This window comes from Rattus rattus, chromosome 7 (assembly GCF_011064425.1).
Source record: "Rattus rattus isolate New Zealand chromosome 7, Rrattus_CSIRO_v1, whole genome shotgun sequence".
NCBI lineage: Eukaryota > Metazoa > Chordata > Mammalia > Rodentia > Muridae > Rattus > Rattus rattus.
In genome coordinates, this window is record NC_046160.1 from 24,392,815 (window position 1) to 24,416,825 (window position 24,011).

A 24,011-nucleotide genomic window follows, 5' to 3' on the forward strand; every position below is an offset into this window, starting at 1 on the left:
GCACCCCTGCTCTAATCAGACTAATATTTCCAATCCGTGAAATCCAGGTGTCCAGTTTGTCTTCCCAACCTGGAGTCTGGTGCTACTGAGGCAGGGGTCCTGAAAGGGATAGTGCTACTCTCTAAAAAAAACAGTTTCAGGACACAGCAGGAAGTGTAAATCACAGACAAGATCCCACAAGAAATGTGTACTGTGGTTTAAAAGGGGGGGGGCATGGATAACATTTTAAGCAATTCAGTTTCCATCTTTTCTTTTTTAATTAATCAATTTACTTTTTTGAGGTAAAGTTTCATGTATCCCAGGCAGGCCTTGATCTGCCTGTTGAGTGCCTTCACTATACTACCTGCTTTGTGGTTCTGGAGAGCAAAGCCAGGGCCTCACGCATGCCGGGCAGGTACACTTCCAACTGAGCTACAGCCTTATCGACCTTTTGTACTAGGCAATGCGAATATGAATGGTTTTGACTAGAGTTGTCGAAAATAATGCTGTATTAGCCAAAGGAAAAGATACAGGTGACTTTTTAAATGGAAAAATATCCATTTTCCATTTTGTGAGATGCTAGAAATTATATTCCTGGATATTTATCCTCAGTGGATTTGCTCTTTGTAATATCACCAAATAGGGCAGCTAGAGAGATAGCTCAGTGGTTAAGAATGCCTACTTCAAAATCATGAAGACCAGAGCTTGGGTCCCAGCACGTCCTTACAGGCCTCAAATACTGAAGGGTAGAGACATAAGGACCAGCGGGGTTTGCTGTCTTCTAGGCTAGCTCAGAAAACTAAACTGCAGGTTCAGGGAAAAGCCTATGTCTCAGAGGGATAGGTAGAGCATGATGGAGAACTCTGGGTGCACTGGCCACTGCTCAAGAGCACACATGCACACGGATGCACATACATGTATATGAGCTTGCATACACACTTGCTCTTTTTTTTTTAAGATTTATTTATTTTGCGTGTGTAAGTATTTTTCCTGCATGCATAAATATGTGCACCACATGCATGCCTGGTGCCACAGATCCCATGAAACTGTAGTTACAGACGGTTGTGAGCTGCCAGGTGGGTGCTGGGAATTGAACCCAGGTCCTCTGGAGGAGTAGGCAATGCTCCTAACCACTGAGCAATTTCTCCAGCTCTGCACACTTGCTCTTAAATGCACACAAGACACATGTACACTTAGCTGCACACAGACACACAGTAAATCAGCTTTAAAGGAAAAATCTCTGGGTATTTCTACAGCTAAAAAGAAACTTTGTCTTTGTCTTCAACTAAACAGCTTCTTTCCATTCGTTTTCATTGTATTCACCAGAATAACAGTTTTAAACTATTTTAAAACAGTTTGCAAATTTGAAAACTTAAAAAGATAAAAACAAAACAACAGCAGGAAGTTTGGTGTCCTCTTCACTGCATACTCTCCTCCCTGGCCTGCCTTTCCCCAAGGCTCACAGTGCAGATTGAGCTGGGATAGTGCCCTATTCTTGCCCTATCCTCACTTACCTTGTACCCACACAGATATGGGACATGAAGTTAGTATTTTGCTTCAGATGTCTTTTAAATTTTTAGCTTTAATTATTTGTGAACAGTTCAGAGCTTACAGTTCTGTGGAAAGTTCATGTGACTGTACAGCAACAAAGAAAGGGCCTTGCGCTTGCTAGGCAAGCGCTCTACCACTGAGCTTGATCCCCACCCATCATTTCTTATATTTCAAGGGTTTTACTGCTTACTGTTTTGTTTTGGTTTGTTGAAACAGGCTCACACTGTAGTCCTTGCTGGCCTTGACCGCCCTATCGTCCAGGTTAGCCTCCAAGCTCAACATCTCCTGTCTCTGTCTCCCACGTGCTGGGATCACAGGCGTCACACCACAGGCTCAGCGGGTTTCAGGCATTTAACCCTAACTGTAATAGGTACAATCCCACAAAGCCCAGGCAGAGGAGAGAGGGAGGGCTGGCCACACACTGATCGTGGCAGAGGACACCACCTATCACTTACTCCTTCTCTCATAGGCTGTCAAGACTTTCCTATTCCTGTTGGCAGATAGACACACATACGCCATTGGAACATAGTCCTGTGCATACCAGAGCCCCAGCCCTCCCAGGGCCCATGCTTTTCTACCCTGTGATTTGTGAAACATCCAAGGAAGGATTCTTGGGGCCTAGATGTTCACTGCCCATCAAGGGCCATGGCCCTGATATTTGTGTCATCAAAGCAAGGATAGGAGCATTCCTTTAAAAATAATAAGACCATATTGACAAGAAAGGACAAGGTCTTGGGACAGAAAAGCAATAAAGGTTGCTACTATACACATAGCTATGTTCATGTGTGTGCACATGTGTATGCGTGTGCATACACACACACACACACACACACACACACACACACACACACACCCCTTCCAAGACTTGTTTCTGTTACCAGGCCTTTTCCCATAAGGCAACTCTGGGTGCCCTCGAACCTTTCTTTCCTGGGCCCTTTCTGCCTCCTGTGGAAAGTGCCAGGTTTAGGCTATTCAGGGTGAATCCATTCGTCCACATCAGTCTGAGTGTCTTTTGGTGACCCTTCAATCCTTTAACCTGTGTACTAAATAATAACCCTTTCTTTTCCTCTCCAATATGCATTTTAAGTTTTTTTCTCCAAATGAAGCATTTTAAGGTCTGCAGTTAGACTTAGTGTGATGCTACACTACAATCCTATTATCCCAGCACTCAGCAGGCAGGGGCAGAGGGCTGGAAATTCAAGGCCAATCTTTATATGAGACCCAGTCTCAAAAAACAAACAAACAAACAAACAAACAAAAACCCTTAAAACACACCTTTAATCCCAGCACTTAGGAGGCAGAGGCAGGCAGATCTCTGAGTTTGAGGCCAGCCTGGTCTACAGAGTGAGTTCCAGGGCAGCCAGGGCTACACAGAGAAAGCCTGTCTTAAAAAAAACCATAAAACAAACAAGGAAGGAAGGAAGGAAGGAAGGAAGGAAAGAAAGAAAGAAAGAAAGAAAGAAAGAAAGAAAGAAAGAAAGAAAGAAAGAAAGAAAGAAAGAAAGAAAGGCAGGCTGGCGAGATTGGTGAGGGTTTCAGAAAACAACTGGCTGGTTACATTCTTCATGAAAAGCCCTCCAAGTCAACACAGGAATTATGGTTTTTCTTCAGTCTTCTTTTGAAAGACAGAAAAGCATAGTAATTAAAAATTAACACATTATCAGAAGAAACGGCAGGGCCCTCAGTGTTGGCAGGTACCCAAAGCCATCCTGGGCCTTGGCAGTCTGCCAGTTTTCAGCCTCTTCTGGGCTAGGATTAGATTCCATTTCCATTTAAGATTTAAGGTGGACTTTTTACTGATTCTAACTCACACTGGTGCAAGCAGACAATCCCAGTAGTTCCAGACAGATACTTGCAAACATAAATCTGAAAAGTTGCAGCTCACAGCATAGTAACAGGTCCTCCTCTGGTTGGACTGAGGCGGACGTCATGTCTGAACAGGTTGTGGCCTCTCAGTGTGGAAGGAACTGGTGTGGAATACTATTCATTGTTAAATCCAAACAAGAGGCTATGGGATGGTGGGCGTGGATGGCAGGCTCTGGAGATTTTGTGTGTTGGTCAGCTGAGGAGGAGGAAAGATAATATTCTGGGTTCCTTCCTGGCTTTCATTATGGTAATTTTGGTCAAACACAGGAGGAAAACTTGGGCAAGAAGCCAGCAAGTTTATGCTGAGTTAGAGGTGCTTGTGGGACATGCTAGTGTTCTTAATACCCAAATCTTCCATCTACCAGCAAAGGATATGCAAATACTTCAATCTAACAAACTTCCAGTGGACGCTACACACACTTCCTCCTTGCTCCTCCCTTTCTTACCAGGCATTTGCTTTCTCTAATACAGGCAGAATCTCTCCCTCCCTCCCTGCCTCCCTACTTACCTCCCTCCTTCCCTCCTCACCCAACTCTGGTTTCTTTTTTACTCATTGGTTGTTTTGGTTTTTCTTGAAATGGTCTCATGTAGCCCAAGCTGGCCTCAAACCACACATAGCTAAGGATGATTTGAACTTCTGTTTCTCCTGCCTCCACCACCCAAGTGCTGAGATTATCGCTATGCACCCCCATGTCTAGTTTATTCAGTGCTAGGCTATGAACCCAGGACTTCTTATACATCAATGTGAGTGCTCTACAGCCTGCTACATTCCCACCCCACCCCACCCCCACACACTCCCCACAATTTCCATATGCTCTGTAGCCCTTCATTGACTTTTCTCTGTCTCTTCCTGAGGAGCTGCCTCTGGGCTGCAGCTCTCAAGTGCCTGTGCTGGGAATCAACCTTGCACACCAAAGGTGGGGCCTGTAGAGGTGCTGAATCCCTCTTATCCGGCTTCCACCGTGCCTGCCCAGGGATGCGTCACCGTTTTTAATTGCCAGCTATCAAAACATTCCAGCTTGCTCTACCCAGTGAAGCATATTCGGTCGGTCAGAGCCTCGGCCCCTTTTATCTTTTCAGGGAGCTTCTGTCCCCACCTCAACCCCAGCTTAGTCTTTCTTTGCAATCAGAGGATTTTTTTTTGAAATTCAAGTCTGATGGTGATGCCATCCTGAAAAGAACCTTGCAGTGGCAAGTTTTCTCTGGTTTGTGATGACATCATTCCCATGCTAGCCATCCTCCTGTCTTCATGCTCACTGTACGGCAGGGAGCCACTAGTCGCTTGGCTGTTAACAACTTAGAATGTGGTTAATATGACATGGGAGATGACTTTTATTTCAGTTTAATTGATTAGCATTTAAAAACAGCTGCATGTGGCTGGTCCACGAGGAAAAGAAAGACTTTTTTTTTGGCTTCGTTGTGATTTTCATTTGTGATAGTGTTTGCCGTGGTCAGTGTGAGTGAGGTAGGTGTCACTTAGTGACTGAGGTGAGAGCACCTTCATCAGTGACGTGGGTGGTGCTGACGGGGCCCTGAGAAGTCCCTCTGTAGCCTGGCCGGTGCAGACCGGTCATTTGGCCCGTTTGTCTTTCTCCACAGGTTCTCCCTGGACAGCATCTTTTCTCCTCATTACCTTATATTGCAGTAAGGGTCCAGAATCAAAGAGCTGTCTTTCTCTAACTCCTTTTGCCTTTGTGAATGTTTGGGTCCTTTAAGAACAATCCGGGTTGGGGAGGTAACTTGGCATTGTTAATAGTGCTTGCTCTTTATGCATGAGGACCTGGGTGTTACGACTCCAGCAGCCTTGTTAAAGCTCCACATGTGGTTGTGTGTGTACCTCCAGTATTGTTGGGGGCTCCCGTGGATACAGGAAGATCATAGGCTTGCTGGCTACCAACTGAAGGAGACCCTGTCTCAAAGGAATAAGGCAGAAAATAACAGAGCAGGATACCAGACATCTTCCTCTGATCTCCACACACACACACATGCACATGTATCTTATACACTGTCCCTGCACAAAGTAGAAATAAATTTAAGAGAGAGAGAGAGAGAGACAGAGAGAGACAGAGAGAGACAGAGAGAGACAGAGAGACAGAGAGAGAGAATATTCAGATGAGGACATTCTGCCAACCATCTCCCCTACAGTGACACATTGTTGTGTTTCTTTTGGTGGTAGGAAAAAGGTTTGATTTGGTCACAGGGCCACTTATGGTGTCAGGGATGAGACCTGTAGCCATTTTTTTCCCCCTATAGAGCTTGGAGTCTCAGTATTTGAGATGACTGTTGGCCACACACTGATGAATGGGCTCATTATACCATAGAGGGATCTACCTTGATCAAGGGCGATCCACAGCTACTACCTTCTACCAGATCGACACCACTGCTCTCAGTGTCCCTGTCCCATCCCGTTTCCAGATCAACACCACTGCTCTCAGGGTGTCCCTATCCCATCCCGTTTCCAGAAAGGCGTTCTATTGAAGTCACTGGCTATTCGGGATATTTGGTATGGGGTTTTTCTGTTTGTTTGTTTCATTTTGTTTCGGATTCTTACATTTTATTTTACATATAGGAGTGTTTTGCTTGCATGTATGTAAACCACATGCATGCCTGGTGCCTACAGAGACCAGAAGATGGTGTCAGGTTCTCTGGAATTGGCGTTCCAGACAGCTGTGACATCATGTGGGTGCTAGGACCTGAACCTGAGTCCTCTGCAAAAGCAACAGGTGCTCTTGCTGCTGAGTCATCGGCCAGCCCCTGGGCATTTGCTTTTTCTCTCCCACGACGTCCTCCAGCCCCTTTGACTGGGCCAGATTTCTCCTGCTAGACTAAAACACTAACATTTCTCTGAACTCAAGGGCTTTCCGGAGCCAGAGAACCGGCTTCTGATTTGCTGTTGGGGAGGCCTGGTTCTCCCTGCTGCTGGTGAGGACACTGGGAAGCTCTCTGAGCTTGTAAGTACTGTGGTACAGCTGCTGCCTCGTCTTCCCTGGAGTGCTTCATAGCATTTGACCTTCCCAGTCTTGTGTTTAGACGATGAAAAAGGAAAACTACTGAAAGTCCTAGGAACTGAATTGTTTGCTGTACTCTAAGTTCTGGAGTAGCTAAGTTTTGATCTCTTTCCACCTTCCCCAGGCTCTAAGTTCCTAGCTCTGTGGTCCTCTGTGTGCTGCGTTTCTTCAGGTCTCTGATTTGAGCCTTCTGTTAGTGACTCCAAATTCAATCCCCAACCACATCCGTTTCCTGAGTCCCACTCAGAAGCACTGGGGTTGCTTCTGGTGCCTCAGCTCCCTCCGTGTGTAACTGAGCGTACCTTCCCTCTCACCTGTTCACCTCATCAGTGAAGGGCTGCACATGCTAGCTCCCTCCCACTGTAGTGAGCAGTCGCCACATCACTGCTTTGATCTTTACTGAGTTATAATTTATATGTCATTAAATTCACCAGTTAAATCTACATACCAGTAACTGCTTTTTAAAAATTATTTATTGGTGCCAACCAACCAGAGCTTCCAGGGACTAAGCCACTACCTAAAGACTATACATGGACTGACCCTGGACTCTGACCTCATAGGTAGCAATGAATATCCTAGTAAGGGCACCAGTGGAAGGGGAAGCCCTGGGTCCTGCTAAGACTGAACCCCCAGTGAACTAGACTGTTGGGGAGAGGGCGGCAATGGGGGAGGGGTTGGGAGGGGAACACCCATAAGGAAGGGGAGGGGGAGGGGATGTTTGCCGGAAACCGGGAAAGGGAATAACACTCGAAATGTATATAAGAAATATTCAAGTTAATAATAAAAAAAAGAAAAAAAGAAAAAAAATTATTTATTGGAAGCTGGGAGCCTTTAATCCCAGCACTCAGGAGGCAGAGGCAGGCAGATCTCTGTGAGTTTGAGGCCAGCCTGGTCTACATAGTGAGTTGCAGGGTAACCAGAGCTATGTAGTGAGTCTCTCTCTCTCTCTCTTTCTCCCCCTCCCTCTCTCCCTCCTCTCTCTCTTCCTCTCCCCTTCTCTTCACACACACACACACACACACACACACACATATATATAATATATATAATATGTATGTATTTAAGTATATAAATATATATTTAAATTTTGTATTGTGTTTTAACATACAGTTTAATAAACTAGTCAGTGTTACTCTATGCTTCTTTAGTGCCTAATATTTACCCAAATTTTAAAATATTTTAAAAAACCATCCCGAACCCTACAGAGAGGTTGGCATACTGAGAGCTGTATGTGTAGAGGTGCACACCTTTAACCCCAGCACTTTAATCCCAGGCAGAAGCAGGTGGATCCCTATGAGTTTGAGGCCAGTCTGGTCTACATACGGAGTTCTAAGGCAGCCAGGACTATATAAAGAGACCTTGTCTCAAGCCCCCCAAAACCAATAATTTGTAGTATGTTTTCACATATTTGGGAGAGGAAGGCATGTGCCTGTCCCCTCCTCCTGTCCGGTGGATCACAGGGATCAAATTGTAGTATATTAGGCTTGGCAGCAAGGGCCTTCTCCTTCCGAGCCACCTCCCCGGTCTGGATTTGACTTGCGATTTACATGTTATTACTGCCTTGTTTCCTAATATTGGCTCTCGAGTTCTCCTTCTGACCTATGGTTTAATCAGGCACTCCATGGGGCTCTATGTTCTAGTCTTGTGCATTGGCCTTCATCCATTTTGCATGGCCTTGTCTGGTGGGTTTTACCCACAGTCCCTTCAAACTTAGACCAGACTGAAGAGCGTCTGAGACTTGTGCAGCCTGTCTGGCAGGGACAACACAAGCTAGCATGCTGCAGCCTGGAATGGCCCTGCTAGATTTGGAGCACCTCGCCCATTGATCTTGGCTGGAGAGGGTTACCAGGAAATAGAGCAGGCTACTTCCAGAGCTTCTTGTCCCTGGATTGTGTCACCATGGAAGAGTGTACCCTCTTAGGCTCTCACCATGATCACAGTGCATCCTGGGGACATCTAAATTCATCTGAGGACTCTAGAACGTATTTGGAGTCAAGGTTGTCACTGCTGCTCTGTGCTTCCTCAGTGCTTCATATTTACCCAGATTTGAAAATATAACAAAGACTCCCAAGCCCTACAGAGATGTAGGCAGACTGAGTGAGCTGTGCTAGCCTCAGACTATATTTCAGCTACCGATCATCTGCAAACTGCACCCTGCAGGTAACAGCCTCATTTTGTAAATAAAGTTTTATTACCATACAGCCATGCCCATTTGGCTGCAATGCTGTCTATGGCTGCTGCCTCTAAAATGGCAACTGAACAGTTACAGCAAAAATCCCCTGGGCTCCAGAGCCGAAAACATTCACTATCTGGCCTTCTGAGAGAAGCAGGCGTTTTAACTTAATGAATTTAGAATAAGGAGGCTAAACTGATAAGCTGCATTTCTGAAGACAAACTACCCTTATTAAACCCTGGAATATCCTAGCCAAGAAACAGTCCTTTGGAAATCAGTCTGTTGTAGCTCGTTATTGAGCTCAACCCGGGAGACAGTGACCTCTCCCTACAGCAGGTTACGGAGGCCTTCACATCCATTTTGTTAATAGTATCTTCTGACTCTGGCAGGGGGAAAAAACAAAGGCACAGAACCCAAATCTCAGCTTCACTTCAGCACGCCCGTGGGCTGAGTGAGGGGGAGATGAACATGGCTGAGTGTCTGAGCTGCCTTGGAGTGGGGGACAGCGGACACTGGGATCCCAGCAGCTGGCCCTTCGTAAGTGGGAGGACTGCTTCTGAGGCAGAGAGTACTCGAGAATAGTTTCCCACTGGTAAATCAGAAGTCACTCGGTGCTTTTGGTCTTCATTGGAGGTCAGTCCCCTAAATATCTAGCACGTTGAATGGAAATTAAGGAGTTGAAAGACATCATTGTCTTAAATTCTGTGGTAATGCCGCCATCAAATCTAAAAATCTAAACCTTTCCATCCATTTCATATTCTAAGTTTTTCTGCACAGTATTCATCATCATTATTAGACTGTATTGTAAAATTATTACTCTCGGGCTGGTGAGAGGGCTCAGTGGTAAAGGTGCTTGCTGCCAAGCCTGAGGACTTGAGTTCCATCCTCAGAACCCACATGGTTAGAGGAGAGAACCAGAGCCATGGAGTTGACCTCTGACCTCCTTACCCGCTATGGCACACTTGTGCCTCCACGTGTGTGTGTGTGTGCATGCAAAAAATAATTAAATTTTGAAGATGATTACTCTTCATCTCCTCCATTAGAATAGAAGCCGGTTTAGTTGCTGTCAGTTATAAATTAGGTCTAAAGAAGCAATTGTGGCAGAATATATTGGCACACGCTTGTAATCCCGGCATTTGGAATGATTGAGGGTTCAGCACCTGCATGGCAAGGTGACGAACACCTTTAACGCTAGCACTGGGAGTCAGAGGGAGGCTGATCTCTGAGTTCGAGGTGGCTCAGCAGGTCAAGGCTCAGGCCACCAAGCCTGATATCCAGTTTCATCTCTGGGACCCACATGTCGGAAGGAGAGAACCAAGCCACGCAGGTTGTCCTCTGACCTTACCCCGTGCCATGGTGTGTGTGCTCCCGCACATCTACACAAATCTACAGGCACACTGTATTAGTTACTTTGCGGTTATTGTGATTAAAATACCATAACCGGGGCCGGAGAGATGGCTCAGTGGTTAGGAGCACCGACTGCTCTTCCAGAGGTCCTGAGTTCAATTCCCAGCAACCACACGGTGGCTCACAAACATCTATAATCAGGTCTAGTGCCCTCTTCTGGCCTGCAGGCATACATGCAGGCAGAAAGCTATATGATGTATACATAATAAATAAATAAATGTTTAAAAAAAAAAAGGAATCCATCATGATAGGGAGACAGAGCAGCAAGCAGCAGGCATGGAGGCAGGAGGCTGAGAACTCCTGTTTTCAAATGCAGGCATGGAGCATAGAGAACAGAATGGAAGTGGTAGGAGGCTTTTAGTACTGAAGCCTATCCCTGGTGACACACTTTCTTCAGCTGCACCACCTAAACCTCACCAAACATCACCACCAATTGGGCACCAAGTATTCAAATGGCTGAGACCATAGGGGACATTTCTCTTTCAAGCCTTTTAAAAAGAAGAAATTCAGGGCCAAGAAGACAGCTCACTGGGCGGAAGCACTTGCTGCACAAGCATCTTGGGTAGGAGAATGGTACATATGTGTAATCCTAACATGCTTGCTGCACTGTCAGAGACAGAAGAGCCCCCTGGAAGCTGTGGACCAACTAGCCCATGGTGGTTAGCCAACAGCTGCCTGTAACTCTGGCTCTAGGAAGTTCAGTACCCTCTTTTGGCCTTCTGAGGTACCACACTGACATGCACAAACCCACACCTACACCTACACTTATGTATACTTGAAAATAAAAATAAAATATTTTTATAAATGCTAGAAACATCCAGGTGTGATAGCACACGCCTGTAATCCCAGAGGCAGGGGCATGTGGATCTCTTGCGTTCTAGGGCTACATAGTAAGATCTATGTCAGTAAACACACACTCAACGAATGTGATTATAAAAAAAAATAAAGTTGGGCCTGAAGAGATGGCTCAGCGGTTAAGAGCACTGACTGCTCTTCCAGAGGTCCTGAGTTCAATTCCCAGCAACCACATGGTGGCTCACAACCATCTGTAATGGAATCTGATGCCCTCTTCTGGTGTGCATGAAGACAGCTCCAGTGTACTTATACATAATAAATGAATAAATCTTTTTTTTAAAAAAATTTTAATAAATAAATCTTTAAGAAATAAATAACAATAAAGTTGGGAAAGGGAAGCTGCCTTAAACAAGCGTGACTAGGCCGTGAGGTTTGGTCACCAGATGACGGCAATCTTATCATTTCCAGAGCAAACGGTGGTTGTTACTGTTGTTTTTAGGCTCATAGGCTATGGGTCTTCCATACACGTAAGAGAGAGCCTCGCTGTTCTGCCTCACTGTTAGACACACTTTTAATGAGTTCATCCAAGGGCTGGATCTATGAGGACTTGCATCTCAGTAGAAGTAGAGATACTTACCTGGCAGGTAGTGAGTAGTAAGTGTAGAAAGAACCCATAAATGCATACCATTAGGGTGTCACTCAGTAATAAATAGATTGACTGTGCTTTTTTTTTTTTTTTTTTTTTTAATGCCAGAGGGTTTTCCTGAAAACTAGTTAGAGCACCCAGCCTGGGCAGAACTGGTGAACAGGGTTCTCCCTTCAGGACAGGCTTCAGTCAACCAAAGAGAGAAAAGACTGCTGTGTGTCAGAGGGCAGATCTCCATGACCTAACACCATATTCCATTATGCATTGTGGTTTTCCCTTTTCTTTATTATGACTTGTTTGTTTTACTTTTAAGTTTGCTGATTTTAATCCATGTTAATTTCTTCTTCTGTTCTTGTGTTGCGCTCGCTGTCTTGCTTTCACCGTTCCCAGGTTACAGTATGGCCAGGACATGCCCAATCTCTTGGCCGATGAGCATGCACTGATAGCCTCCTATGTGGCCCGTCTGCAACACTGCACACGGTTAGTTGGTAGAGCAGCAGCACCGGGAGCGCAGCCAAGGCTGCTCTGAGGGAGGGGGTGAGATCTGGTTCCCGGGGTTGCCAGCAGGAGAAGTTCTGCTTGTGTGGTGTATTTGAACAGCTGCCAGCCATGATTGGCAGAGTTAATTGCCAAAGCATTGGCTTCCACAAGAGAAGGAGCTTGGCCAAGCCTGGCGCTCACCTCAGCATGGAATTAGACAGTCTTAGAAGAAAGGTACAGTCCCTGCCGGTTACCACAGAGGAGTCCGTACACCCCTGAGAAGCCTGAAGTTCCAAGGCTGGAACGTGCTCAGAGTGGACATGGTTTCATGTTCTCTTCCTCAGCAGTTGTCGTTGAGGAAAATGTCCACATGAAAAGGACCGGGGCCAGAGAGATGCTCAGTGAGCAAGGGCCTCGGAGAAGAGCAGGCCAAGCCGGGTGGTAGAAGGGAAGAAGTAATCCTGAAAGTTGCCCTCTGACCCCCACTGGCCTGCCAGCACGTGTGCACGCACACACACCACACACAAGTAAAAATAAAAGCACGCACGAATGGAAGGAACTGCTTAACTGTTGCATTTCATACTGTTCCCAGCAGGTTTGCCGGTCCGAGTGAGCAGCAGCATTATTTAGGGGCATTTCCCTCTCCTGAAGTCTTGGGGGAAGCAGTCAGGTCCTACAGACTCCTGGGTGGGTTTGATGGGCTTCTCCTATGGGAAGGAGAAAGGAATTGATAATTGCAAACTCTGTCAGGGAGTCTCCCTGTGCAACAGATGGTATCTGTGTACTTGTCCCAGCCTCTCAGTCTCTGAGAACAGAAGTGTTTGTCTCAGTCGGGGTAAGCAACCTTCTATCAGCAAAGGCAGTTGCATCGCAGGGTCCTAGAAAGCTTCCCATGTAAACCAGCAGCAGAGCACTGCACGAGTTGCCGCTCCATATTCCACCAGTGAGTTTAATGGTAGGTTTACTGAGCAAGGGCTGGTGACCGTTGGCTCAGAGCCTCTGTGATCTACAGTCTAAGGAAACAAGCCCCATACTGCCTTGAGGGGATCAGAAATTTCTTGGCCGATTCTAAAACCATAAGTTAACTGGGACAGATGAATAAGAAACCAGTAAATTGTTGTTGTTGTTGTTGCTATCGTTGTTGTTTTATTCTGTGACACTGATCTGAGGGCTTCAAACATACTAAACAACCACATTGCCACTGAGCAATATCCCTAGACCTCATTTTACTTTTTATTTTTTTGTTCTTTTTTTTTTTTTTTTTTTTTTTTTAGTTATTTTTTTTTTTTTTTTTTTTTAATTTTTTTTTTACTTTTTTTTTTTTTTTTTTTTTTTTTTTTTTTTTTAAGATTTATTTATTTATTATATTTGTGACACTGATCTGTCTTCAGATACACCAGAAGAGGCATCGGATCTCTTTACAGATGGTTGTGACCACCATGTGGTTGCTGGGAATTAACTCCCTCTGGAAGACCTCATTTTCTTAACTTTTTTTTTTTTTTAAACAAATTGCCCAAGCTGCCCTTGAACTCTTGGGATCCAGGCACACCTCGAACTTATGATCCTCTTGACTTAGCCTCTCACATACTGGCCAAGTCATCATCGTCCCTGTCTCCCTAGAGCTTCTTAGTGGCCATGGTGCCTCACGTCTGTAATCCCAGCACTTGGGAGGCAGAGGCAAGGAGGTTTACTGTGCATTCAATACTAGTGTGGGCTGCAGAATGAGAGCCTGACTCAAAAAAAAAAATCATAAAACCAGCTATATTTGTGGAGCTGATCTCCTCTTGTTGGGTTCCATTTTATCTGGTACCTCATCTGCATGAATCCTCACATGTTTACAATAATGAGTAAGGCAGCACATAATGGCTCTAACTTATAATCCTTGTCCTGGAAAGACTAAGGCAGGAGAATTGGGAGCTCAAGAGTTTTGCTTGGCCAACACTGGCCAGGATTCCCCATTTCTTTCAGCCAGATCTGATTTTCATGATCCCATAGTTTTTTTTAAGTTCAAGACCTAGCACTATAAAGTGCCTTTGCTGATGTGGGCGCATGGGGATGGTGTGTGCAGCCTCGGTGTGTCCTTAAATCCTCCTGTCTCAGAAGACTAAGTCTGTGACTCAGGCCTCTATGTTGTTCTTAGCATTCTTTGTTACAAGCCTTTCTCCTTGAGGAACAGACAAGAATTAGAGATGTCTGACAGACACCTGTGTTGAATTTTATCTCCTTGACAGTGTCCTGGACAGTCCTAGCCGACTGGATGAGGAACACCGGCTTATAGCCCGCTATGCTGCCCGGCTAGCTGCAGAGGCAGGAAACATGGTAAGTGAACGAAGGATCTCAGGAGAGTGTCAGAGTGGCATTGCTTGCATATGCGTATTACATAGTTGAATAGTAACTATAACCCTGAGGCGAGGGGGTTGCTGGGGAATAGAAGAAGGTAGGGTATGTGTAGGGAAGAAAACGAAGGAGCCTTTAGTTTTATCTGCATTGTTCTCTTTGAAACACAAATCAAGAAGAGAAAAATCAAACAATTTAGTTCTTTAAAGATATCAATACATTTAGTGTAAACTCCTAACAAGGACAAAGGAGAGACAGTGGGAATCACCAATGTCAGGGATAAAAGAAGGGGCATCACTACCGGTTTTTTACAGAAATTGAAGGTATGAGATGAAATATTACCTTCAATAAAATTAATAATAACCCCCCCCCAAATTTAATGACCCAGCCAGGTATGTTAGTGAATGCCTTTAATCCCAGCACTCAGGAAGCAGGATCTCTGTGAGGTGGAAGCCAGCCTGGTCTGCAAAGCAAATTCCAGGGCAGTCACAGTTACACAGTATAACCCTGTCTCAAAAATGAAAAACGAAAAGGTTAACCCAGATGCAGTATGCATATTTCTTGAAAGACACCAAAAAAAATTGACACACAAGTTAACAAAAAAAAAAAAATCAGCTAAATGGTTGTTATAGAAATCGAATTCATAATTAATTTCCCACCAAGAAAACACCATGTCCTGATGACTTTACTGTTGAATCTGTCATGTTTACAGGAGGTAAAAAGAAATAAATGTAAAAAGGCCAGTACTCCGGATCAGTTTGGTTTATCCAAGCAGTGTATTAAATGAATCAGTGTAATTAACAATTTAAAGGAGAAGTTTGTAAGATCGTATTAGTAGATGCAGAAGCGGCACTTGACAGAGAACAGTGCCATTTGGGAAAAGCTTCCTACATGTTCCAGGAATAAAAACAGGGCAGACTTCCTCTCCCTGAACAGTACCTACAAACTGCCGGCTAGTGTGGACGTTAAAGACTGAACCCTGGAATCCTCCCTATTCATCCTCCAAGTCTACTTTGAACACCTCTATTTGCAGTCACATTAGAAGGCCTCGCCAGCAACACGAGGCGTAAATACTAAGCAGTAAACCGGTCTTTGAGAGGAGCATGATCTGCTCTGCAGAGCGCTGTAGAACCTGTGCAAACACTCGTAGAGCATTCAAGGCAGCAGTGCTACGAGATGTAAGCATGGAGAGCACGGGGAGCCATGCGCAGCCTAGTGCTAGCATGCTTGCCTAGCCCTAGACTCCGTCTCCAGTACCACCCACACGAACGCCCATGATAAAAATGAAAGGATTTAAGACAGGAAGCTACAAAACCCTGGTAAGAGACGGACGGAGAGCCTGTGTGAAATGAGAGGTCTGCCATGTTATTAACTGAAAGTCTTGGCGTTCACACAAGGACGTATCTTCAAACTGACTTACAGACAGTACCGGTCAGAAGCCCAACAGAAACTTGGTTTGGGCTGGCTGGGGTTTAAATCTAACTATGTAACCCTAGCTGGCCTCTCACTCTCCGTGTAGACTAGTCTAGCCTAGAGCTTTGGGGGCTCCTCCTGCCTCTGCCTCCCCAGTGCCAGGATGATAGGCATTTGCTTCTGTGCCACGCTCAATGGGCTTCTGTTTATTGTTAAACTATAAACGGTCTTGAAAAATAACAGAGTTAGCCGATGTCACCCTAGTAAATGTCACCTTGGTAAAACCAAGGCCTACTATAAAGCTCTAGTAATTGAGAAAGTGAGGCCTGGCCAGGCGTGACAGCACACCCCCTCAATCCTAGCACTTGGGAGACTGAGGCAGGAGGATCTCTGTGAGTTCCAGGGGCTACCTTGGTCTACAGAGTGAATTCTGTGTCTCAAAATACGAGACAAACAAACGAACGAACTGAGGTTAAGTGACAAGATGGACGGATAAACCAAGGGAATGGGGTACAGTATCCATAAAATAGACTCCCAGCAGCAGTGCAGAAGCAGCTCCGTCAGGAAGGGAAAACACTGAAGCTTTATTTTTGTTCTGTGTATATGGGGTTTCTCCTGCATATACATCTGTGTACTATTGACTGCTCCGGAGGTGGTGGGACCTGGGAGAATGGAACCAATGAACAAGAAATACTGAAGTTCTATGCAAAAGCCAGTTGTACCCAGGCCGTCAGGCAGTTTATACTCTGCAGGTCAAGAGGAGTCACGTGAGTAAAGTGTGCAATCACGAGGGCAAGCCACATGTGACAGGCAAGCCGCACACACATGTGGCTAAAACATGTTTTTCCATAGAGGCATGAATAATGATAGTGAGCTGTAATGACTAATCTCGCTGAACTGACATCTATCCACCACACCTGGGGAGGGCCGCGAAAGCACAGTCTAAGAGCAGTTTTGTGTTTTTGAAGAAACTGAGTTCTTAAGACTCTTTCCTCGCTTTGTTGAAGTTTTCTTACAAGCACTCAGAATTCTCCTCACACAGCTTTGTTTTGGGACCGTGTTCTGACAGTGTGGGAGAAAGCCAGAAGAAAGCGTTCGGATCCTCTGGATCTGGTGTTGTAGATGTTGGGAACTAGACCCCAGGTCCTTTTGCAGAGCAACCAATGCTCTTCACTGCTGAGGCATCCCTGCAGCCTCCAGATTACTTTTATAAGTTACTGATACTGAGAACCCAAGGTGGGGTGGGTGGGAGCTGGAGAGGGTGCTCACAGTTAGGAGCACTGCTGAGAGCCGGAGCTCAGGTCCCAGCATCCACATCAGACAGCTCACAACACCTGCAACTCCAGCTCAGGGCATCCGGTGTCCATTTCTGGCCTCCACAGGCACCTGTATGTCTGTGCACAAATCCACACACAGAATATGCATGCACACACACAATCAAAAATAAAATAATTTTTAAATTAAAAGCAGCAGGTGTATTAATAAAATATCAGACACGAGTAAAAATAAAATTTGTTACCTGGAAAATGTGTGTGAGAAAAATTTCCAAAACCGGAGACAGGGTGGCTTACACTGCAACCCCTGCTGCAAGTTCAAGGTCAGACTGAGCTACGTAATGAATTTCAGGCCATCCTGGGATGTCTAGTACAATGCAAAATTCCCTAAACAGGAAAATCTGAAGTCAGGGTTGGCTTCACCTACACTGGGAGTTTGTAGTCTGGGCTACATGAGACCCTCGGTCAAAAGAGGAAAAGAAAAATCTCCAAAACCGACATAGACTTGGAAAATCTGAACCGATACATTCAGAGATGGAGTGTAGAGTACAGACAGCCATATAATTACAATCTAAACACTTCAGAATTAGGGTGAAGAACAAATGGTTAATTTTTTTTCCAGAGTTGATATAAGACAAGAATTCTTGGGTAGGAATACTATAGTCAGTCTCCAAAAAGAGAAAAATAGCTTCCCTAAAAGCCATGGGGCACAGCTCCCCCGGAGGCCCAAGCAGAGGACTTAGCTGCTATCAGGAGTCAAGGAAGGGGGTGGGAGCTGTGGCTCTGTTTAGAGTGCTTTCCTACCAGGCACACACAGTCCCCAGTACCTCCAGAGTGAGAGAGGGAAAACTGTTGTTTCTCCACAGCAACGATGGATATTTTTGTGGGAAAAGCTTTACAAACGACAGATAAAGTGTCTGAGTACATCCAATGTTGCCGATGTTTTTGACAAAACTTGAGAATTCCTTAAAGGGAAAAACAGCTGAGTGTCATCACTGCACTGAAAAGAACTGGTTAAAATGTTAAGAGGAAAAGGAGGAAACTCCTCCAAGCCTGGAAAGGTCACAGTATGATGGTGTTAAGAGTAGTACTAATGGTTCACACTTACTGACTGCACTGGGTGGAGGCCATTATTCTAAGTGCTTTGCATATCTTAGCTAATTGATTATTCAAAACAGCCCTGGTTCCTGTGGCCTTAGAGAGAGCCACCCAAGGCAGTCTTTAAGTGGCCCAGCTGGGATGAGGGGTGCCCTTTTTATCTCTCAAGCACTGATAATTTTAACCGTTAAAGGTTCTGGAGGAAAGAAAAGAACAAAAAGCGAAAGCAGAGAATAAAATGAAAGGAAAGATGACCTGGAACCAAAACCACAGACACTCAGACGCTGACCAGGGACGAAGAACCAGGTCTTCCCAAGACTGTGTCAGCTCCTGTAAAGGGCAGAGCTTGGAGGCTAGTGCTGGAGAGGAGCGAGGCCTGGCAGAAGCAGTGTGTCAGACTTGACAGCTTGCCCAGGCTGCTGCTGACGACTCTTGATGTGTTGCTTCTCCCCCAAAGCAATCTAACATCAGGTCATACATGTGACTCAGAGATCACAACTCTAAAGGTTGTGGAATGGAACATCGCGGACAGTGGTCTAGGAAAAACCCAGAGCAGTGTGGAAGAACTGGTTAAATCTTACACATGCCCTCCGCCGGTCGTAACTGGTCAAGTAATTTTAGAAATTCAGATGCATGAGTCAGTGAGTTGAGATGGGCCGCACTGCGGCTGAGTTCTAATAAGTGCGCTTAATGCTCTGAGATAGCCCATTGACCTTACACGGCCCTTCAAAACTCTGTAAACAAGAGGTAAAGCCTTTTCACCCTGAGGTCCTGGTCTCCTCAGCCATGAACCCAGATAAGGATGTTTGCACCTGCTGGTCACCACTGCCTGACACGGAATTGTCATGAAAGTGATGGCAGCTCAGAAAGGGTTCCTTTCATCCTAGTTTACTTTGCCAAGTATGGCTATCGTCTAAGTATCAGGCCCCTCTTCTGCATAACACAAGTGCCTAATCCTCTAATCTCACCCTGAGACAAGCGCTTTGCATAAAGTGGGGGCAGCCATCCCAGCTTATTTATAGACCACTAGATAGGCTTGGAATTGATTTTTCTCAGAGACCTTCTTCCACAAAGAGAGGCCATTCAATCATTTGTGCCAGCAGCACACACGCCCTGCAGAGGGCCTCTCCAGCAGACACCGGGCAGCTTCACCCCTTGGTGCACAACAGACCAGGCAGAGCCTCAGGCTGACACTTGAAGAAAAGCACTGTGGGTTTCACAGATGTGCCAGGAGGACTCATTTGTTTTCCTAGAGTGCCTACGTTTCTTTCTTTTTTTAAAAAAAAAAAAAAAAAAAGGAAGCGGAAAACCCTGCAATGTGTGGTGAATCATAACAGTGATGGCAGATTCTTAGTTCTCGAGCCTTAACCAGCACTGGCTGTGACCTGACGTTTTCTTTTAAGGATTTCTCATGAAAAACAAAAACTTAAAACAGTTTGGAGGGGGTGGGGGCTACACTGCCTTTGTCAGTCTGCCTCACGTTTAGACATTTCTGAGAGGCTGACTCCACAACCGGAACCCAACCTTCATAGCCTTGTCGTCATGGTTGATTGAGGCACTCTCTCTCAGGAACATCCTCATGGCTTGAGGGGCCAACCGTATCTCAACTGGGTTTTGCATACATGTAGGAACTGTAGGCCCCTCTAAAATATTCACTGCAAAACCCAGCAGTACAGTGTGATCATACACGAAGCGCTTTAAAATGTGCAGGCTTTGCCTCTGACCTGCTGAACCAGAACCTCTGGGTTTAGGGACCATCTGTCTTTACTGAAGGAAAAAACAAAGGAAGAAAATTCACAGTCTTCTGATTTACAGCCAGCCTGGGAAGCACCGTCTTAAACAGTATTATTGGATTCTGGGGAGAGGTTAATAACCCATAGCCTCCACTTATCCTCTCGGAGGTTAGATTGTGGGCAGACTGCCCAGGGATACAGACCGTGTAGTGGCTGTCAGGGGCCTCTCTCTGGACTCATCCTGTCAGGTTCATAAAGGTCAAAGCCACTGGTCTCTCTTTCAGGAAGCTGCAGAAGTGCATACTGGGCGACATTTGGCTGACTGTTCACTTGTCTTGGGTGTGTAATGCTTACCCAGTTCAACTAAAGGAATCTTGTCTCTTACCCTATATCTGCCAGCTGTGTCTCACCTCCACGAAGGTGGTATAGCTCTGAGACCTTAACTTTAATCTTTCCTAGGATTAGAAGGGTTGGGTGTGTGTGTGTGTGTGTGTGTGTGTGTGTGTGTGTGTGTGTGTGTGTGTGTGTGTGTTTCAGGACATCTGACATATATATGTGTGCATGTGTATGTATGTATGTATGTATGTATGTATGTATGTATGTAGTGTCCTGAAAAAAAAGAGACATATATAGACATCTTTAAAATTGACAAAAGGCAATAATTTCACACATACACACACACACACACACACACTAGCCTGAAACTCACTGTGTAGTTGTTAGCTTTGCACCGTGGTAGTCATCCTGTGTCAGCCTCTCAAGTACAGAGATTACTGGTGAGCCACTACCCTGGGCTTAATGAAGTTTTGTTTTGTTTTCCTTGTTTGTTTTTATTTGTTTTTTTTTTTTAAGCCAGACATTCTTGAAGGCTGGCTTGAACTCACTGTATAGCTAAGGATAAACTCGAACTCCTGGTTCTCCTGCCTCTACTTCCTAAATGCTAGCATTGTAAGGCTGTGCCACCACACCCACCTATGAAACTTGTACTTACATAGGGTGGAACGGTTTGGCTACTCACAGACATTTTGATTCCCCTCTGCTCCAGCATATAAGACTGTGTGCAGGCTCCTCATTGGTCACCTGAGAAAACCCATTCATTGCACACGTTGCTTTGCTAAAGCTGTGAGCATAGTTTTATAACAGTGGAGCCGCTAGCCTAAAAGAATATCGAGAATTAGAACACGATAGTAATGGTCCAGGTAGGTGGTGAGTTTCTGTCAGTCCCAGATAGAGATTTCTGTGAAGTCACTGTTAAATGGGATTTTCAGAAGTTACTATGGAATGGGAGCGTCTCAGGTCCCCTTCCTCTTGAGTCAGCAGCCCCAGATCTAGCCAGTCTCCTCACTCGGAGGCCTTCCAGGGAGAAGGAAGGAATGGGGAGAGGTCATGATCTGGCTAAGGGATTTGCTGTGTCGTTGAAGCACTCTCATGAACGAACGAGAGGTGGCCCAGCTGATCAAAGGTTGGCTTTAAATATTTAAAGAGATGTTTGCTGAAGTATGAAGTATGACAAGCATTTGCAAAATGATACATCCGCCTCAGGAAAGAAAATGTAGCCTAGAGGAAGTAACTGGGGCAGAATCCCCATAGCAAATTAGTGTGAACTTATGGAAATAACCTATTTTCCTATTGTCTGCTTAAAATGGTCATTTTTTAGGGTAAGTTAAGATAGGGAACAAGGGCTGGGATCAGAATGTCTCAGCGCTGTGTGTACACTCAAGCCTGTTTTCATGAGGTCTTCTACACCCCAGCTGTTTCCTTTGCGTGAAGTGTTCTTCCAGCTTCCCTTCTCGGGTCTGTGCTGAAACGACTACATGGGAACTCACAAACTCCTGACTACCAAATTTTTCTTCATCACCCTCGAGCCCTGGGCTGCCTCCCTTCAGCTATTTCAGGAAGGCCAACTGCCCTGGCCCTGCCCTCCTCTCCACTGTGCATGCTCTTCCCAGCCTTCTGGCTTGCTGGGCCCACTCAGAAGCCCCTCACTGGGGGACTCTCTCTTCAGTCACGGCTTCCTCATGCCTGTTACTGCGGATGTGTGTGTGTTTCTTTACTTGTTTTTTTCGTTCTTCTCTCCCCCGCTCTAATGTCAGCTCCGTGAGATGAAGTTTTTTGCCTTTCACCAGGGCATCACTAGTTGCTTGAATAGTGTGTCTGGCACCGAGGAGCCAGGAAATGAATAAATTGATTTTGTTCTTGAAAGAAATTATCTAAGGTCTCTTCTAGACAATGTTTCCTGTGAACTAACCATTCTGTTTCTGTCTTAACCTCTTTAGAGTCCAGAAAGTACTTGAGGAAGGGAGACTTGCCTTTGTTTTATATTATTACTATTGTCACTAAGGAGCCCCATAATGTTTAAGATATCAAATAAGTTAAATACTAAATGTCTCTGCTGTACAATATATAATACATACGAGTCTATTGTCCACTGCTATAATACCTAAGGCAAAGAAAAAAGGGTTTACTTAGGCTCACTGTTCTGGTAGGCCAAGGCCAAGGGCCAGCATCTGGTGACGGTCTTCTTGGGGAAGGGTCCTGATGCAGCCCAGAGAGCATCATATGGCAAGAGACAGAGACCGTGTGTGTGTGTGTGTGTGTGTGTGTGTGTGTGTGTGTGTGTGTGTGTGTGTCTTACAGAACTCAGTCCTGGGGACCAAGATCAAGTCATGGACTCTCCATCCTAAAGACCTCATTCAAACCTAATTACCTCCCAGAAGTCTGTCCCCAAACACCATAGTCCCTGAAGCTTCCAACCCTCTTTACTACCTCACAGTGAGGACTGACTGCAGTCTAACTCTGCAGTGCAGAGTGAAGAAGCTGTAGGGCACACTCAGAGAAGCGCATCTTGGCTATATTTATACTGACTTGGTTTTTGGAGACTTGGTCTCACCATGTACTTTTGGCTCGAATTGTAGAGTGGGCTGGCCAGGAACTTAAAGAGATCTTCCTGCCTCTGCCCCTCTGCCCCTCTACCTCGAGTGCTGGGATTGAAGGCTTTTGCACCACTTATATTTACATTTTGATCAAAGGAGACAAGCCCCTGGGCACTGAGGTTGGGTTGGGGGTTCTCCTATGAGTTCTGGCAGGTGGAAAAGCCCAGACCCATTCTGTCTGCAGGAACTGTTGCTTCTCCACTTCTGTTTGAGAAACAGTGCTTCCGGGGCTTCTCTACCTCCAATATAGAAGACACCAAGCTTGCAGTCAGACCGAAAAGCATCGAAGGTTATTTAAGTGTTTCCAGTGAACACCACCAAGCATGCTTGTTCTCACAGAACTCATGTCCTTCCCACACCTGTAATTCCCCTGCTCTCACCCTCACAGAGACCTGCAACTTCTAATTCCACTTCTTTGAAAGTTAGAAGTCAATCATTCATATCCAGTTCATTCTCAAGCCACTTATGAGGCTCAACTCAGGCTCTCACAGGACTCCAAATACAGCATGGGGGTTGCTCAGCTGGCTGCTGCTACATACTTCAAAGGGAAAAGGAAGTTTTTTTTTTTTTAAGAAAAATATTAGGTGATCTGGTAAGAACCAGATTGACTGTGCTGGTTTACCCATTTATTTAGAAAACATCATATGAAAAGACTTTTATTGACTCTTCCAGCTCTGGGCAGGAGATTAGGTTCCTGCTTCTTGTAGGTGGTACTTGAGGCAAAGCGGAGAAGGTGCAGAGTGAGCATGGCTGGCGGAGAGCCCGGCCCAGAGCTTCCGTTCCAGTTGCTGAGAGAAAGGGAAACAGCACCTCATTATCCCTTTTTCCTTTCTGCGTTCCTTGGCTAATACATATACTGTTGAGGGGGAGGTGTGGGCAGATCTAGATAGAGTCTCACATATAAAGGAAACCTTAAAAGGAAATTGGAACCCGATGATAAGGTAGTTCAGCCACTTTTGGGGACAGTATGGAGTCTCTCTCGGTACATGGCCATGTAACCGAGGTTGACCTTGAACTCTTGATCCTCCCACCTCCACCTGAGAAGATTACAAGTATGTGTCACCACACCTGTTTTTATGTGAGGTTAAGGTATTGGGGATCAAAGCTACAGTTTCAAGTATGCAGGGCAAGCACTCTCTCAGCTGAGTTGCACCCCCAGGCCCCAACCCACTCTGCGGTGTGTGTATGGTGTTCCTAAGTGTTCATTGTTTTCTACTGCAGTCTTGAAGGAGCTAACAAAGGTACAAATTACACCCAAAGATGACACAAGTCAGAGTGCGGCCAACATTACAGTTCCTAAGGAAAGGAATGCACAGTG

The 24,011-nt window shown here is 45.4% G+C and overlaps 1 protein-coding gene across 5 annotated transcripts in view; it reads left to right on the plus strand.

The window, feature by feature from the left end:
• Dtnb (dystrobrevin beta) overlaps positions 1-24,011 on the plus strand; it is a 192,794-nt gene that overhangs the window by 137,105 nt on the left and 31,678 nt on the right. For 4 of the 5 annotated variants that reach the window (XM_032909066.1, XM_032909068.1, XM_032909065.1 and 1 more), the window contains 2 exons: positions 11,816-11,905; positions 14,137-14,224. In XM_032909066.1, the coding sequence (XP_032764957.1) occupies positions 11,816-11,905; positions 14,137-14,224 (178 nt within the window). The remainder of the gene's footprint in view (positions 1-11,815; positions 11,906-14,136; positions 14,225-24,011) is intronic. The other variant, XM_032909067.1, reaches the window with a different exon arrangement.